This window comes from Lepisosteus oculatus, chromosome 21, assembly GCF_040954835.1.
Source record: "Lepisosteus oculatus isolate fLepOcu1 chromosome 21, fLepOcu1.hap2, whole genome shotgun sequence".
Lineage (NCBI taxonomy): Eukaryota > Metazoa > Chordata > Actinopteri > Semionotiformes > Lepisosteidae > Lepisosteus > Lepisosteus oculatus.
In genome coordinates this window covers 15948263-15963911 of record NC_090716.1, presented here as the reverse complement: position 1 = coordinate 15963911, position 15649 = coordinate 15948263, and the positions used below count along the sequence as shown (strand labels likewise).

The 15649-nt window shown below is 41.7% G+C and overlaps 1 protein-coding gene and 1 long non-coding RNA gene across 2 annotated transcripts; one reads left to right on the top strand and one right to left on the bottom strand.

Moving 5' to 3' along the window:
• The first annotated feature begins 1239 nt into the window (after nt 1–1239).
• On the top strand, nt 1240–6948 carry LOC107075770 (uncharacterized). Its single transcript, XM_015338077.2, has 4 exons — nt 1240–1621; nt 1755–2006; nt 4870–5061; nt 5732–6948. The coding sequence occupies exons 2-4, from the start codon at nt 1796–1798 to the stop codon at nt 6034–6036; spliced, it is 708 nt and encodes a 235-aa protein (XP_015193563.2). The 5' UTR covers nt 1240–1621; nt 1755–1795; the 3' UTR covers nt 6037–6948.
• Nucleotides 6949–8787: 1839 nt separating this feature from the next.
• Nucleotides 8788–12653, bottom strand: LOC138224424 (uncharacterized). Its single transcript, XR_011182914.1, has 3 exons — nt 12486–12653; nt 12090–12114; nt 8788–9185 (listed from the first exon to the last, which is right to left on the bottom strand). It is a non-coding gene; the product is annotated as an uncharacterized lncRNA (long non-coding RNA).
• Nucleotides 12654–15649: the final 2996 nt, after the last annotated feature.

The window sequence follows — 15649 nt, the reverse complement described above, 5'->3', positions numbered from 1 at the left end:
AAACTCTCTTTCGCAGTCTACTTTCCTACAATTCTAAACAGTTGTAGAGTTTCAAAATATCCTTAAAAATATAACATTTGTATTCACGGTTCCCTACTGGTTTCATCAGCTCTGTTTTGCTCACTTTATCTTGATTACACAAGGACAATACAGTCAGTCCCTGTTGAAAGTATTCTGACAAGCTCAGTAAGTGTCCAACAATAGCCCTTGAGTATGTGCAATGCTGTAGTTTCATGTAGTTAACTTTAGTTTAAGTTGTTTGCCAGAATAATACATAACATCTCTTAACCTTCTTGTTATTTACATGTAAGAATGGATATCCAATAAACTATGAGTGATGTCATTATTCTTCTGCAACAGGAGGTGCCTACTGCCCTGTAATTTCACTTTAAGCAGTACTGAGCCTGTGGTAATTCATTTAGTCACTAATAAAGCAGGTTTTTTTTTTCTTCCATCACATTTAAACTGGTTAAGAATTAGTAAGAAAATATATGGGATTAAATAGTTATTTGGTAGTTATAGTTAATTCACATGAATCCTCCACATCCTCCAGGTATTTTTCTGTTTGAATTCAGGGAAAACTTGCAAAGGAAAGGTAGTACAGTTAACAGCTTTTTATTACAAGACCTCTCTTCTGGCCGGCCAGTGCAAATCGCATCAGGATTTGTTCACAGGAGTGTGAAGTGCGCCGTCGGCATCACCTGTGGGAGGGCAATGAAATCTTGACTGCGTAGAAAATTCCGTTCCGAAGCCCACATGGTCACTGTGGCTGGAGAGAGGTTACTATGGCAGCCGCGCTCCGTGTGGGCCTGGACAAGTCATCCTCGCCGCTAAATGCCAGCCCTCCAGTGAACTTTTAGTGTTGCTGAGGGGCTTCGCTAGAGCTGTTTTTTTCCAGCGCGCGCGTGCCCCCTTCCTAGAGCTCCCCACACATGCCCCCCACTGCTGGTTTCCGACGTGCCGGGGGTTTCTGACGTGTCACCCTTCCCCTGACGGGGCCGTGAGAGTTTCCCTTCCACGGCGTTTGCGAGCTGCCATGTAGGGACTTCCTCGCTCGGCACTCTTTCACTTTCAGAGCAGTAGGCCGGTCTCTTTTCCTGCTGGGTCTTTTGCTTTTACTTGGTGAGCCAGTCATCAGCAGAACGTGCAGGGGGCTGGCTCTGCTGGCGGGAGGGGAGGGGGAGGTTAGCTGACGTTTGTGGGGGGGGGGGGGGGGATTTTTTTGCTGTAGGGGTTTTCTGTCTCAGGGGTTAACTACTGTACAAAGAATGGAAAACAGTACTGCTCGCTCGTGTACACAGAGTGATAACGTACTGTACATCACCTAGAAGTCACTAGTGCTTTGTGCGGCACTCTGATTACGTGTCAGCGACAAACCTGAACTCTCTGTATATGGTGGTGTCTTTCTAAAAAACACCACTTTCTAAAAAACTTTTTATTCTCCCACTTCTGTGAAGAAACCAGAAACACGATTGAATCAGTCGGAATTTAGTTTCCTCCATCATTTTTTAACTGTCTCAAGCCAAAACGCTGCTCTTTAACATTGTTTTTGTCCTTATCCTTTAACTGGAGAACGTGTGCCTGAATTGAAGGTTTTTCTGAAGTGAAAGAAGAAAAGCGGGTAAGCAAAGTGAATTGTTTTCTCTCCCTCATCTCTTGTTCCGCTGCTTGATGTATTTGTCATCCTTGCCCGCTTCTTCTCATGAGTGTGTTTTTCTTTCCCTGCCTGCGCTCCACACCTCCCTCTCTCGCAGCTCGCAGCTCGCGTGCAGGTAGACGCCTTCCTCCACAGAAGATGACTGTGTTTGAGCTGGACATCCTAACCAGCAGATTTCGCTTCATTGAGTCCGTGCTGGGTCTCGCGGGCTGCGTGTGTGTGATGTACGCAGTGTGGACACCTGACTGGCTGGGGGGTGTGGGTCTCTGGACTGGAGAAGAAGAAAATGACACCAACTCAGACAGTTACCTCAGGGACATGGATTCCTCAGGAGTGCAAATCTTTAAAGGTGAGGCCGGCTTTCTTCACACATGCCACGTTACTAGTCCTTCAAACTAGACACGGGGAATGACTTTGATCACATCATCGAAAAAGCTTTTTTCTTTCTTTCATTCATTGATTCCCTGTTAAATGCAGTATATTCATTCTTTTTCTTCAACTACAATTTTTGCTTCCTCCAACTTCCGAGCTATAGATGGATCAGCTGACGTCAGGCTGCACAGAAAGATCAGGAGTATTGCTAGAACAGAGCTATTAATGGTCTTAGTTACATTGGTTCTCATTTCAGAACAACGGGGCAGGAAAAAAGGGGATTTTAATTAAAATGGGATTTTTCGTGCTTTAGCTTAAAACTGATTACAGGCTGTAATGTGCCATTGTAGATTGTTGGTAATAAAAAGTGAAGTGAATGTAACTATTACTTTTATCATTTCGACAGTTTAAAGATTCGGAAGATACAGTTTTATGTACTTCTGGGACCTGTCTGCCTTTTTTATTGCAAACTTATGTTTATCATTTTTATTCACCATTTCTATTTTTTAAATATCATATTATCATAATCTAATAACATTAGAGGTTAGGATATGATCTCTGAGTACAGGTGTGTGTGTTTCTGTTCAGCAAGCTTTATTCTGAGAGTGGAGTCCAGGAAAGACTGAGAAAGCAGTGTGATAGATGAGGCTATGATGAATGTTTGCTGTGAGAATCGAGCACTGTGGCTGAGACAGCCTGTGTATGAAAATGAACCCCCCTGCAAAGCACTTGGAGGTCTGTGTAAGCAAGTTCCATCATGCTTTCCAGCAGTCACTAATAGACATGACACCAGCTGACATGACATGACACAGAGACATGACACCAGCTGCCGCTTCCAAATCTATTGTACGTGGAGTTCAGATCAATGAATGCAAACATACTTCATGATGGCATCAGTCACAAACAGGAATAGCTTTCTGGTGATAAAATATTCTTCTTGTTTATAGAACACGAAAAGGCCTTGCAGAAGTACATGGCGGTCTTTTGGGTTTCAAATATCATCAAATATAGGCCACATGACCTGTTTTTCTGATGTTAGTTAAGAAAGTCATATTTCTCCAAACCAGTGAAGGCTGTAATCTACTCCTAAAACATACTCATTGTCATTTAATCTCATCATAGCTCAGGACCACTTGACTTAAAGTCAGTCGTGTAAATATCACCCTATCAAAGACTACATCATCTCTTATTAGCATCTTGGTGTCTCACTGTATTTTCTTTGCAAACTATCACATCCATCTTCACAGACCTTGCACTACCAATGTTATTTCTTCATTTTGTAATGAGTATTTCATAATTCTAAATATACAGTACCTTTAAAGTCCCCTTTAAGAATTGATAAATGCTGCTATGAAGTTTGTGACACTTGCTTTCATTTACTGTAAAACATTTAATCAGTGATAACTGTAACAGGCAAATATTTACACCTGTTTAAGAAATTAATAATAAAGAGAAAGATATTGAGCACAGGAAGGCTTTTATGTTGTGGTTTGATTTGTACAGTATATGTGGACAGTCCCTATATCCTTAACAAAAGAAAAATTGGCATTTCAAAGAAATTTCGGTACTATATTATAAATAACAAATTGCAAAATATGTACAATAATTAAATAGTCGTTTTCCCCCAAAATAAGAATGTTTTGCATAAAAAATAATGTGTTGTACTGTATGTTGGGGAGGAGAAAGTCTACATTTTAGATAATTGGATAATAATTCAAAATCTCTGTTCTGAACTGTTACTTACCGTTCACAAACTTTGATTTCAGTTACAGTGTAGTAAGTTTCACTGCATGGCTTAAATATAAATCCCTGAACTTTCCAGGGATATAATGTACAATCTGTTGCAAGGTTCTGGATTTTAAGGAATTCAGCTGTGGATGCCTTGGTTGCAGGTCTTGGCTTGTTAAAAATAACCAGCTTAGGGTGAAATTAAGCCTTGCTGTTGCGTGTTATAAAAGGTTTGTACTGTTTTTGTGTGGCTTTTTCATCTCATGTTTGTGTTTGCAATTAGTACTCTAGTTGTGAACATATAGATTTGTGTGAGTTTATAAATGCTGACAGATTTTTTGTTAAAGAGTGATGTGAAAGCTGTGGTAGAAAATATATTCACAGAAACATACTTGTTTTCCTCAGTTAAAGAAAATGTGTAAAATCCGATATTAGGATTCAAAACCACTGTAACAGGTCTTTTTTACTCCAAAGTAAAACCCTATTTTTTCTTCTTTGTGAAACTAAATGCAGAAACAGTAGTTAGAGGCTTGGGAGGCAGGTTTTGACTTGAAAATGTAACTGAGAATATGCTGCCCATGAATACAAATTTCCACTTTGCCAAGTTAAAAAAAAAATCAATCCATCAACGTGTTTTATACTTAGGGGCACACACCACCTCAAATTCAAATTTTCCAAGACATGTTCATAAAACAGGGCATTGCTGCACTGTTTATATGAAGTGCTGTGCAGAGCGCTTCCTGACCCTGTATCTACAGTACAGTACAGGACTCTACAGGGCTGGCTGAGCAGAATGGTCAGCCTTGCTCTGGCTCTGGAGTGACCAGTTAATATGAGGTTAAAATAGTGGTCATGTCTCTTTACCCCAAATTCCTATCCAGGCTGATTTTGCATGGTTTTATTGTGGTCTGCCAAGGTTCAGATTGTGAAATAGTTCTTCAGTTAAGCTTCTGTTTATTTTACCCAAGTGTTTGTCAAGTGTTCCTGAGGCTTGGCCACATAAGGCAGGAGGTTCCAGCAGGTAGCAAGCTAATTCACTCAATCGGAGGAAGTGCACAAGGGGGGGAGGGGGTGGACGCCAGGTATTAACGCTGGCTGCCGTGTGCTTGCAGTGCTGGAGGTGGAGCGCGTGTTTGCAGTGCTGGCGTTTCTCATGGCCTTCAGCGGCGCCAGTCTCTGCCTCATCTTCACCTTCTGCTGGTCTTCCCGCACAACCCGCTCCTACGCCAACATCAGATCCCTCCTCTTGGCCGGGCAGGCTCTCTACCCCACCACCCTGCTGCTCGTCGTTCTCGTACCCACAGGTAGGGGAGTGCGGTTCTGGTGGGGGGGGGCCTTTGGTGCTTCGGCACACTGTGATAGGCTGGCTAGGATAGGTATGGGGCATCATGGGATCCCACAGACAGTTCTCCATGTAAACCTTCAGTGCTCAGTGTTATAATACAGTACATCAGCCTGAGCCTGCATGAAACACAAGACCGAGGTCCAAGATACTATTCCCCGGATTCTCTCTTGATGTTGTTAATATACATTGTTCCCACTTTGTAGCTGCTCATATTAATTAGACCATCTAAGAGGTATCTGCATATGTAATAGTCACTACATTATTCTGTAGTTTATGAAAGAGCAAAAGTAATTTAAATCTGAAATGGATTAATTAATATGCTGTAAACCTGCAATTACATTGATGTTTTGGAAAATCTCTTGACTTGCAACAGATCTGATATTCCTCCCATATTCTCCCATGATCTCTGCAAACAAATAAACCATACTGGTTACCAGCACCAGGAAAAACTAGCAATGAAAAGGGAACAAAACATTCTACTTTCATACTTTGCTGCCTACGTGGCACTTCACACACTTCAGTTATGCTTGTTTGTGTCTTGTTTTGAGAGAGGGTCTCAGCTTAAAATCTTGCTGCACCTCATGATTGAACAGCCAGCCCAGTCACCCTCATGTCTCGCTCTCTTCCAGGGTTCTTCTTTGTCATGTGCTGGTCCTTCTTCACCAAGCACCATCTGGGCGAGATCAGCAGTGACTTCTCCCGCCTGGGCTCCTCCTATTGGCTGGGGGCCCTGGGCTGGGTTCTACTCCTGGGGGTCCTGCCTCTGACTTTCATTGTGGAGCAGTATGTCTGCCCTGACCTCATGGCAGATGTCAGCTCCTTGTTGAAGGAAACAGAAGCCATGCAGCACAAGACAGGGCTAGGCTCCTACAATGAAGGAATGGAGTACTCGGGCTCATTAAGCAGGGACATGAGCTACAGATCACTGCCCTAACAGGATTTCATTGTGAATGAAAGGAGAAATGCACACTACTGTAAAGCACAACAATGCACCGAATACAACTAGTTGAAGACCACTTGATGCTTACCTACAAAAATGTTACTGCTTACAAACAGTTTCATAACCATCTCCCAGTAGACGGCAACCAATCTGTTCCTTTCTGTCGGGCCATGCTTGGAAACACAGGAACACCTTCGATGGATACAAAGGCTTTGTTCCCTTCCAATTAAAAAAAATTATCATGCAAAAGGAAAATTGGGAAGAAAGAGAACAAATAACTGTGTGAAGAGCTTTAGCATGCCAAGGATTGTTTGAATACCTCACAAGAGGATCTTAAAGTCCAAACTCTGGATCAATTAAACTGTTTACAAACGTGATGTGTTAGCCAACTTTTAAGCACTGTTATTGAGTACTTAACTCATTGTAATTTTCCTAGCAGCAGTGCTTGATTGTGGTTTAGATTTTATATAGTGCCCTGAACATGCAATGCATTTCACTTTCTGTCAGAGTTCGAAATGTGTTACACTATAATTATATAAGTATGTCATTTAAATAATGTACATTCTTGGAATAACCATTACTGTTACAGTGACTTTTGACTTCCTGTAAAATGAAACTATAAGGAGCTGTAGGTGCTATACAGGTGACAACACTAATAGTTCTCAACAATAAGGCAGTAAGAAACAGGGTGATAGTAAACTATGTGCTTTTTAGAAAGGGTACAGTAGTGGAATGACCCACTGCACAAATCTCTTTATGGAAATACAGAATAAATATTCTGTAACACTGGAGTTTTAATTCTTCAGGACCATTGTATATTTTACACGATTAAGGCTTTATCTTATAGTGAATTATATAAAAACTGCTACTATATTTGTAATAAAACATTTTTTAAATGGGTAATAATTTAGTTTTTTTTTTGCAATATTGATCTCTGTATATCGACATTTCCAATCATGGCAAGAATTGTTTTGTGGAGACTGGTTTTCCTCAGAATTCATCTTTAAAGCTGTAAAAGCTTAAACATTTCTGAGTTTTAACTTGTCTAGTAATTGTCTAGTAGGAAGTCCTTTTAGAAGCTTGGACAAAGTGAATGGTCTTTCAAGGGAACACATTTTCATATATTTAAAAATGGACACCATTTCGTCAGCCCCCCACCTATTATTTTTCACTGCCCTGGTGCAGGTGCAGAATCCAGAGTCTTGTTCCGAAGCATGGGTGAAAGGCACCCCAATGTGACCCCAGTCCGTCACAGAGCACTCACACATGCCTACAGGGACAGTACAGAGCCACCAGCCAACCCCACTAGCATGTCTATAGAAGCTGGGTGAAAACCAGGACATCTGGCAAAAACCCACATGAACACAAACGGCACACTCCAGTCCGGAGACAGCTGTTCTACTCTTCACACCACGGTAGAAGTTAGTACTTTTCAGCACAACATGTTATTCACGTCTGCTGAATAACGTTTGCTGATTAAGGAAAACCAAAACTGTCCTATTTTGCTTTCAAATTGCCAAGGTACCCTCTTACTACAGTATGAGCACAAGGAATACTACTGCAAGCTTGAAAATGAGGTTTTCTTGTGCTTTCACATCTTTCACCGCTGGTGATAGAGTTAATGGTTTTCAAATCAATTTGAATCATTGTGGGGCAAGCTAATGAAAGTTTTTCTTTTAGCCCAAGGGGGCACTAGGTAAAAACATGGTTCTGTTTAACACTTGCAATGCTATTTGTTCCAACAAAAGTGCACAGTGGCGTCCAGACTGGCCTGTTCCTGTTCAACAGGGTCCAGTCTGAAAAGGGTCCTCACAGTGGGACAGGAGAAAAAAATAAAACGAAGGAAAAACACAGCCTTAACGTTCTCCCCACAATCCCCTTCAGGACTGTCGGTGGAAGGTTCTCCCCTTGCGAGGAGGAGCTCAGTGTGCCTTAAAGGGCTCCACAGCTGTAGCTCGTCCTTAATCAGCCAGGGTTGCTAAGGCAACATGTAGCCCTTGATCCGGGACTCCGCCTCCATACTGAACACGCCCCCGCGTTATGCCACAAATAATAGTTATGAGCAAATAGAGGTTAATTCTTTTTAAAGTAAAAAGAAAGATGAGAAATGCAAAAAATCTGCTGTAAAACTTCTTGTAGTGTGTGAGGGGAATGGGAGAACTGGAAATGAGCCTAGGCAGAACAAAAAAAAGACAATTTGATCATGGGTAGAGATGGTTTCACTCTTTCTTTTGACTTTCAGTTTGGAATAAACCTCTGCTTGTTCCTTGCAACTCGTCAATTGAACTTCTTCGACATTGTTTCACAGCTTTCTCTACTACAGGATCCTAAAAGGTCTCATCCAAACCCACAGCTGAGGTGCAGTGGCCACAGAGGTGACATGCAGTAGACAATCTGCACCTGCATCCTGACTGCACAGGAGATCAGGTGGATGAGCAGGACATTGCTTCAACAATTAAACTGATGCAGGAGGAACTTTTAGATAGGCCAGACTGTCCAGGCCTAGAGTGAACTGCAGCAGGACAGCAGGGTTAACACCCGTCTTATGAACAGAGCCAAGAGGCCTGTAATGACCAAGCAGTCAGGACCTCAGTTTAAAAGCTGAAAGGTTATGAAGAGCACTTCATGTTAAATGGCCTTGAACATCACATCCCTGTCACATGAATTAAAAGTAGCTTTTGGTATTCTTGAAAATGAGTTTATTTTAATGCTTTTCAAATGGAAAAGAAGAACTAAACAACAAAGTATTTATTGCTGTTAATTTAATAGTTCACCTTTCCATTACATTCCATTCCAAGAACAATAAGGTTTTTTTAAGAAGAACAGGAAACATTTTGATAGAACAAAACATATTTTTAGAATAGCTCATTGTGTGTTGCAAAGCATAAGGCTTTGAATACAGTGAAAGAAACTGACCGAAACACGAAATGCGCCGAATTAGTTTCGTTGATGATGTAAGACAGTTTATCCAGCAGAAGGTCACTTGCTCTGACAGGGATGGCAGGGGTGGGTGACGATGTGATGTCACTGACCCTTGGTTTTCACAGTTTTCGTGTTCGGAGGGACCACCTCCTCCATCAGGTCAAAGCCTGATGCTTCTTCAGCTTGAAGGAGGAGCCCTCCATCAGCTGAATATTCCTCTTCTGTGGAATTGAAAAAGGAATGGCATTAAATCTGTCTACTGTATATGTCAGTATAGATATTATAGTACTGAACCCCCTTTATAACACCTCCAGACAATTGTACTCTTTCCCATCATGAGTTGTGTGATTTGTGCTGCCGTATTGCAAGCTGATGCGAATTTGTACTATATGTTTTAAATGTATTGTGTAGGAGTGGTGATGTTACAGACTAATGTAAAAGTTGGAGCATCAGTGGGACCCTTGAACTGGACTTGGGAACTACTGCTTTCCAGTCCTGATCAGGGATGGGCAGTCTAGCGAGTCCTGTAGGTCAGCCTCTAAATCACCAGCACCTGAAGAGCTGGGAAAAGCTGTTAAACTGGTCCAAATAATTGAATTGGGAAAATAACTGCTGCACTGGGAGGAAGCCTGAGAGCACAGCTTCCACCCAGGGAAGACCCTCTTCCGTCTTCCCTCCCATACTGACCTGGGGAGATGGGAGATGAACAGACTGGCCTGGGACTCACTGTTTCGGTGGTCTCACCCTGTCCTGTCAACCACAATGAAAACAGGTGAGCTCACGTGGCTCGATGGTGGAGGCACCTGAACTTCACCACGGAAACAGAGAAGCCTAAAACCCAAAGGGCGGCCATGATTGGTCCACCCGGAGGTGTTGCCGTTCAAATGAACTAGCTGCCCTCTTGATTGGTCATGATTATGATCTGGACCAGGTCATTATCAGGTGGCCAATATACAAACTGATGAAGCCTCAGGGGATGGAGGGTCTGGAGGTGCCATTCCTCTTAGCTCCTAGGCTAGGTAATGATCTCCCTGCCGATATCACAAGTCACTTTCACATCCCGTTAATTCTGTGGAATTCACAGTTTTAATGTGTGTGGATCTGTCTTATTTGTTTGATTGTCTTAACAGCTTTGTTAAGTGCCATGGGGCAACCTTGTGGTGCAAGGCGCTACATAAAAATAAATTGAACTAAATTGAATTGTCATTCATCTGACACTGGAGACGAACTGCTTATTCTATTCTGATGAGTCTCTGCAGAAGTACCTTTTTTTTTTCAGCTAGGCTTTCAATTCCTACCTTTAAGTTTGAATTCCGGTAAAGCCTTTTCTGTTGTTATTTATAACTGTGATGGGCAATTTGAGATAGTTTTTTGGACCAAAAGACTCATGGTTAATGTTTTTAATTCGAATATCCCATGAAAGAGCTACAGTGTTACTAAAAACTCCCATGTGGAAGGGCTGCAGGAGCCAGGGATCCTTTCTCGCCTGTGTGTGAATTTGACATTTTTGTATCAGCAGCGCCCTCTCCTGGACAAACGTACATTTACTGCTGAACTCCGGTTGTAAAAAAAATCCCTCCAGGAAAAGTATTATTGTTTGCTTGTCTGATGAGTTTTATTTTCCTAGAGTGTTCCCAAGACCTCAAACTTAAATTTAACATTTAATGTCTAGCAATGCTGGTTTCTTCCTAGTGCCCCCGTCCAACCAGAAGCCGACCAGTTGGATCGGGACCTCCTGTTCACTATTTTTGGACAGTTGAGAAGGCCTCACTGTAACATAACATAGTTGCTGGAAGTACTTGTAGACTTTTGTCCTAAAAAGTCAAGATATGTGCTGCCGTCCATTGAGAATTTATTTGCCTGACGCATTTTCCCCCCTCAAAATCCCTTATATTCGTATCGATTCAACAGACGGAAATTTTCTGCGAGCCGTTGGAGAGAACTGCCTTTACTAAAGGGGATGACAGCACTGCCCCACCAGGATTTTAAACCACAGCCACCGCGGTCTTGCACGCTTCATATGCGCGTTTCTGCTCAAGTCTGCAAGGGCTCAGGGTGCCCCATTTCTGACTGTTTCACAAGGGTGCTGATGCGGCCTCTCTGCAGTCCGCATCAGTGCTGACTGCGCTGGAGGGAATTACCCGCAGTTCCTCGTGGAACAGTGACGTACCCCTTTCTAACCTATCAAAGTGGACAGAAGTTGGCATGGAGAATACAATATTCACGTGTTAGAAAAATGTTTTTTTTTTCAGTTTTAAAACACATTTTATGTAAAAACAAAATTTCATGAGATTTAAGTACTGTAGGTAGCTGCGTCTGCATGCGTAGTCTGCAAAGGAACAAGTAAAGGTTTATTATGTATTCTACATATGAGCCCCTGCCCGGTGTTTCACATTGCGGTTTGTAGCGCCTATAGCATAAACCGGCTGTTCTGCTGCGAAAGTTGCCGTGCCTGCTCAGACAGTCTGGGAGATTGCACTAAAGATCAGTGTACACTTCGCTGTGTCATTCCCAGGGGAAGCCTGGGTTTGACAGTCCAGTGTACCTGTTTGTTGCCTTGTGTGTGTCTATCCTACCCTGAGACGTTCCTGCGTAGGGCAACACACTGGCTGACACACCAGTGCAGTGGTCATATGGATCACAGGTTTTAGGTCTGACATCCACCTTCCTCTAGTGCTTGAGTACAGTATGTCCTCCCATCTAGCTCCTCTGTACACATTTCCTGGAGTGGAGAATATAGCACTATAACTGCTGTGTACTGTCTCTGTAGTGTTACCATGGCACAGTCCTACGATATAACAATCAGCTACCTTTACACATCGAAAAGCTGATTCTTCTGGTCTGTTGCCTGTAACAGGCTGAAAACATGTCTTTACATAGCAAGTAACAATCCATTACTAACAGAGAAAGGCTTTCCCCAGTACATCTCGGTATAGAGCATACTGTATGTGCCCCTGTGTCCACTTGACAAGATGACATGAGATTGCATAATGCTTTTGTAGGCTGATGGAAATTAAAGGCTGATTTTGAATTGCTTTCATCCCTTTCACTGCAGAACCTGGTAGAAAGACAAAGCAGCAAATTGCGCAAGTCTATTGGACAGAAAAGCAAAGATCAGAAATTACCTTGCAGGAGGCCAGTTGATGAATCCTGGAAGAGAGAGAGAGCGATTCTGATACTGGATCACTTTTAACATTTTTTCTGTTTAAAGAATGCATATAATAGTGTACATTGTGATGTGAATTGAAATGAAAATGCAGACAGAGAATGGTCAATTTGATTGCCAGTTGTAGTAAGAGTTTCTGTGCAATTGGAAAAGGTTTTAATGCTGTCCATGTATCATCCATTATATATTATTTAAAATAAGAAAATAAATGGAAGCAACTGTGTTTTCTTGAGTGCACTCTATCTACTCTGTTCTATCCAGATATCCATGTCTAGAATTGTGGAAATGTAATGCATGTTGTGGCTTGCTTAATCTTTCTTTCTTCTTCAGTATAAAGAACAGTTCTCATACTTACAGATGCTGCAGCACACAGGAGAAAGCTTGCAAAAACTACCCCTAGGAGCAGATGGAATTTCGTGGAGGGTCTTAAAGCTGTGGTTCTCATTTTGCCTGATACCAATGTGAGATCTTCGGGTCACATCAACTATTCCTTTACAAGTCAAGTAAAGGTAACCTGTAGGTAAGTGTATTTATACTTCTGTGCTCCATGTGAAGGCTATAAGAATACATCTGGTTTGAATGCATGCATGACTTCCTAAAGCACACCCCTTCTTTAAAGAGAGGGGCCCAGTGTTTGTTCTTAAGCTTTTGTAAAACCATTTAAACCAAAATGTGCACTTCGGTTCATAATATAAAGGCTTGTATACAGTATACACCCTGTTTCCATATACAGTACACCCTGTGTACACTTGTCATATTGTGCTAGGGTTACTTTTGCTGCATTTAGCATTTATGATCAGAGACTTCTTTTCTGTGTCATGTTTGTCTTTAAATTGTCTCTAATCTTGGCCTATACCTGATTAATGCTACATAGCTATTACACAGTTTGAGGAAGAGGAGAATCAGCAACAAACATTAACTTCACTTAACTTCCTGGATTGATGAATGACTGACTCTAAGACACTTGGAACATTTTAAAATCACAGGCATTAAAACTGTTTAACCAACTGTGTGTTAGTTAACAATCTCAAAATGGAAATCTAGGTGCACTCGTTAATGCATTGTTGGTGGTATGGTGAGCTGATTCTAATTTCTGTTTTTTTTCAGTAATAATTTTCTCAATAATTAAATAAGAGAGTGCAATAACCTATACTTATGAAGTTATTTTTTATACCTAAATGAAACTAATTAATTTGATATCAACTTTCTAATTAGGTATTAATTACAGGCTAGTTCCACCCCAATAGCAAATCTTAATTGAATTCATTATTAAATTTAATGAGAATTATTTTCAATGTATCAATAGTGCAGAGCTTAATTAGCAATCAAATGAGCTTTAGACCTTCTTGAAAGACATGTCAATAATCACCCTGAGCCAGGATGATAACAAAAAAGTCAAGTAATCCAGAGAAAGAACCTAACTTAACTTTTAAACAACTTGGGGCAAGCTAAACAATATTTAATTAGTCAATTGACCTAGACTAAAAGCTTGCTATGTTTTTATGTAAGAGATGACTATGGTGCTCATAACCACTGCTGTTACCCATCACTTCTTGACCACCATGAAAGTGAAAGCTACCATATCCCAGCAGGCTTTGCAATGTAAACCACAGGTCTTGGTTTCCTTAGCAGTTGTACCAAGACCCTTGAGCAACCTATCATTTCCATACTGTTAAACTGTAAACTAGGCTAGCCCCTACACGCCCCTTCCAACCAAAACTAACATACTGAGCTACTCACTGTACAGTTCATCCAATCATCTCCACTTCAGTACATTGATTCTGTTCATAAGCAATTGAATAATTAAGGAGTCAGATTTAGTAAAAGTATGTAAGGGAGCAGACTGGAGAAGTCCCAGGTTGAGTTACCCTATCCTACACATAGATAGGCTTCTTGATTGTCACATACAGTATCAGAAATGGATGTAGAAAAGTCCCCAGTTCAATCGTACACAGTACCAGCGGTGCAGACCTTGACACGATCAGTGTGCAGTCCTGTATTCATGAGATGTGTTTTTTGCACTGCTGCACTGTCTACCTGATAGTGAGAACTGTGGCCCTGCTCAGCAAACAGTCGCTGTTATTTAAGACACAGTCCAGGGTATATTTTCCACAAGGCCTCTCCGTCTCTGCTCAATGCACTCTCCACAAGAGATCATGGAGCCTCTGCATTGATCAGTGCAGCACTGTTGCTCAGATTCCTTTGCTATGGAGAATGCAGCACATTTACTTGTAACCCCTAAGGTTCGAACATTAGAGGCCTCATCTGCCTTTTATTCTCTCAGTCTGCAGTATCTTCCAATCCCTCTATTCCAGAAACACAGTTTCTGGGAGATCACAACCAGGATAACACCACATCAGTTTTTTAACCAAAAAACTTAGAGTTAGAAACTTAGAAAGATATGGTCTCAGTTTTCTTAACAGACACTTTATTCTGTTACTCGAGGGTTTACAGTTTAATTTGTGATTGTTAAGTGGATTGAAGTTTTACTTCCAACTCATTTCCGTAGTTGAATTACAGTATTTGGGTGTAAAATGCATCTTTAAAAAAATATTTTACCCCTGAAACATTGTGATTACCCCAGTAACGTAAAAACAGTGACAGATAAACTCTTGGAGTTTATAATAGTTTAATAAAAATAATAGTTTAATCAAAATAAGACAAGACCTAAAGAAACAGATTTCCACTTCAATTATGGGTTTAATTAAGAACGCAGTTGGGATGTAAATGAGTGTCTACTGAGGACTGGACTTGGGAAGTGGTGCTCTCACTTGTGGCTAGATGTGGTCTCTCTACCGAAGTTACATTGCAAAGCTGTCTCGGCTCGCGGTAAACAGAGCAAACGCCGGCGCCTGACCTAATCAGCTGATCACACTCCTCGGTCACCACCACACCTCCCTGCTCCCAGTATATTTCATGGCTCCTTACTTTCCTCATGGTGTTCAGTATTGGGTATACCAGTGGAGCGCCTGCCTGCGTTTCCCTTGCTACCAGACTACTGGCAGATTCTCCGATCTCCCGGCTATCTGACCCGCGCTTTCCAACGACATTGTTTTGGGATCTGGCGGTTTGGCGAAGTACACCTGGCCTTCTCTTTTACTCATCAACTCCGTGCTTATTATCTGTTCGGCTACTGCATAGGGTCCAACTTCAATCTTGGCTCCATGCCATTAGAAAAGCTGTACATTTCTTTGTCATTAAGTATTTAGTCCCTTTGTTAGCCAGTTCCTAATCCCTAATTGCAAGACTGTACTCTCCCCCAGTTACTCAACATGAAGTAAACAGTGACTTGCCCGGATCTCTTCTCCTCAGCTGTGTGGTCTAGAACCTCCCCAAACATTCATGCATCTGTTTTCTCACAGCTTTATCCATTCGGCTGCAGATTGTTATTGCTATTATTTCAGTAAAGGCTCATGGAGCTGGAGCCCATCCCTGCAAGCAACTGGGGCAAGACAGGATACCTCCTGGGAGGGAAACCAGTCCACCACAGGGCACACACAAACACCGACACACACACTC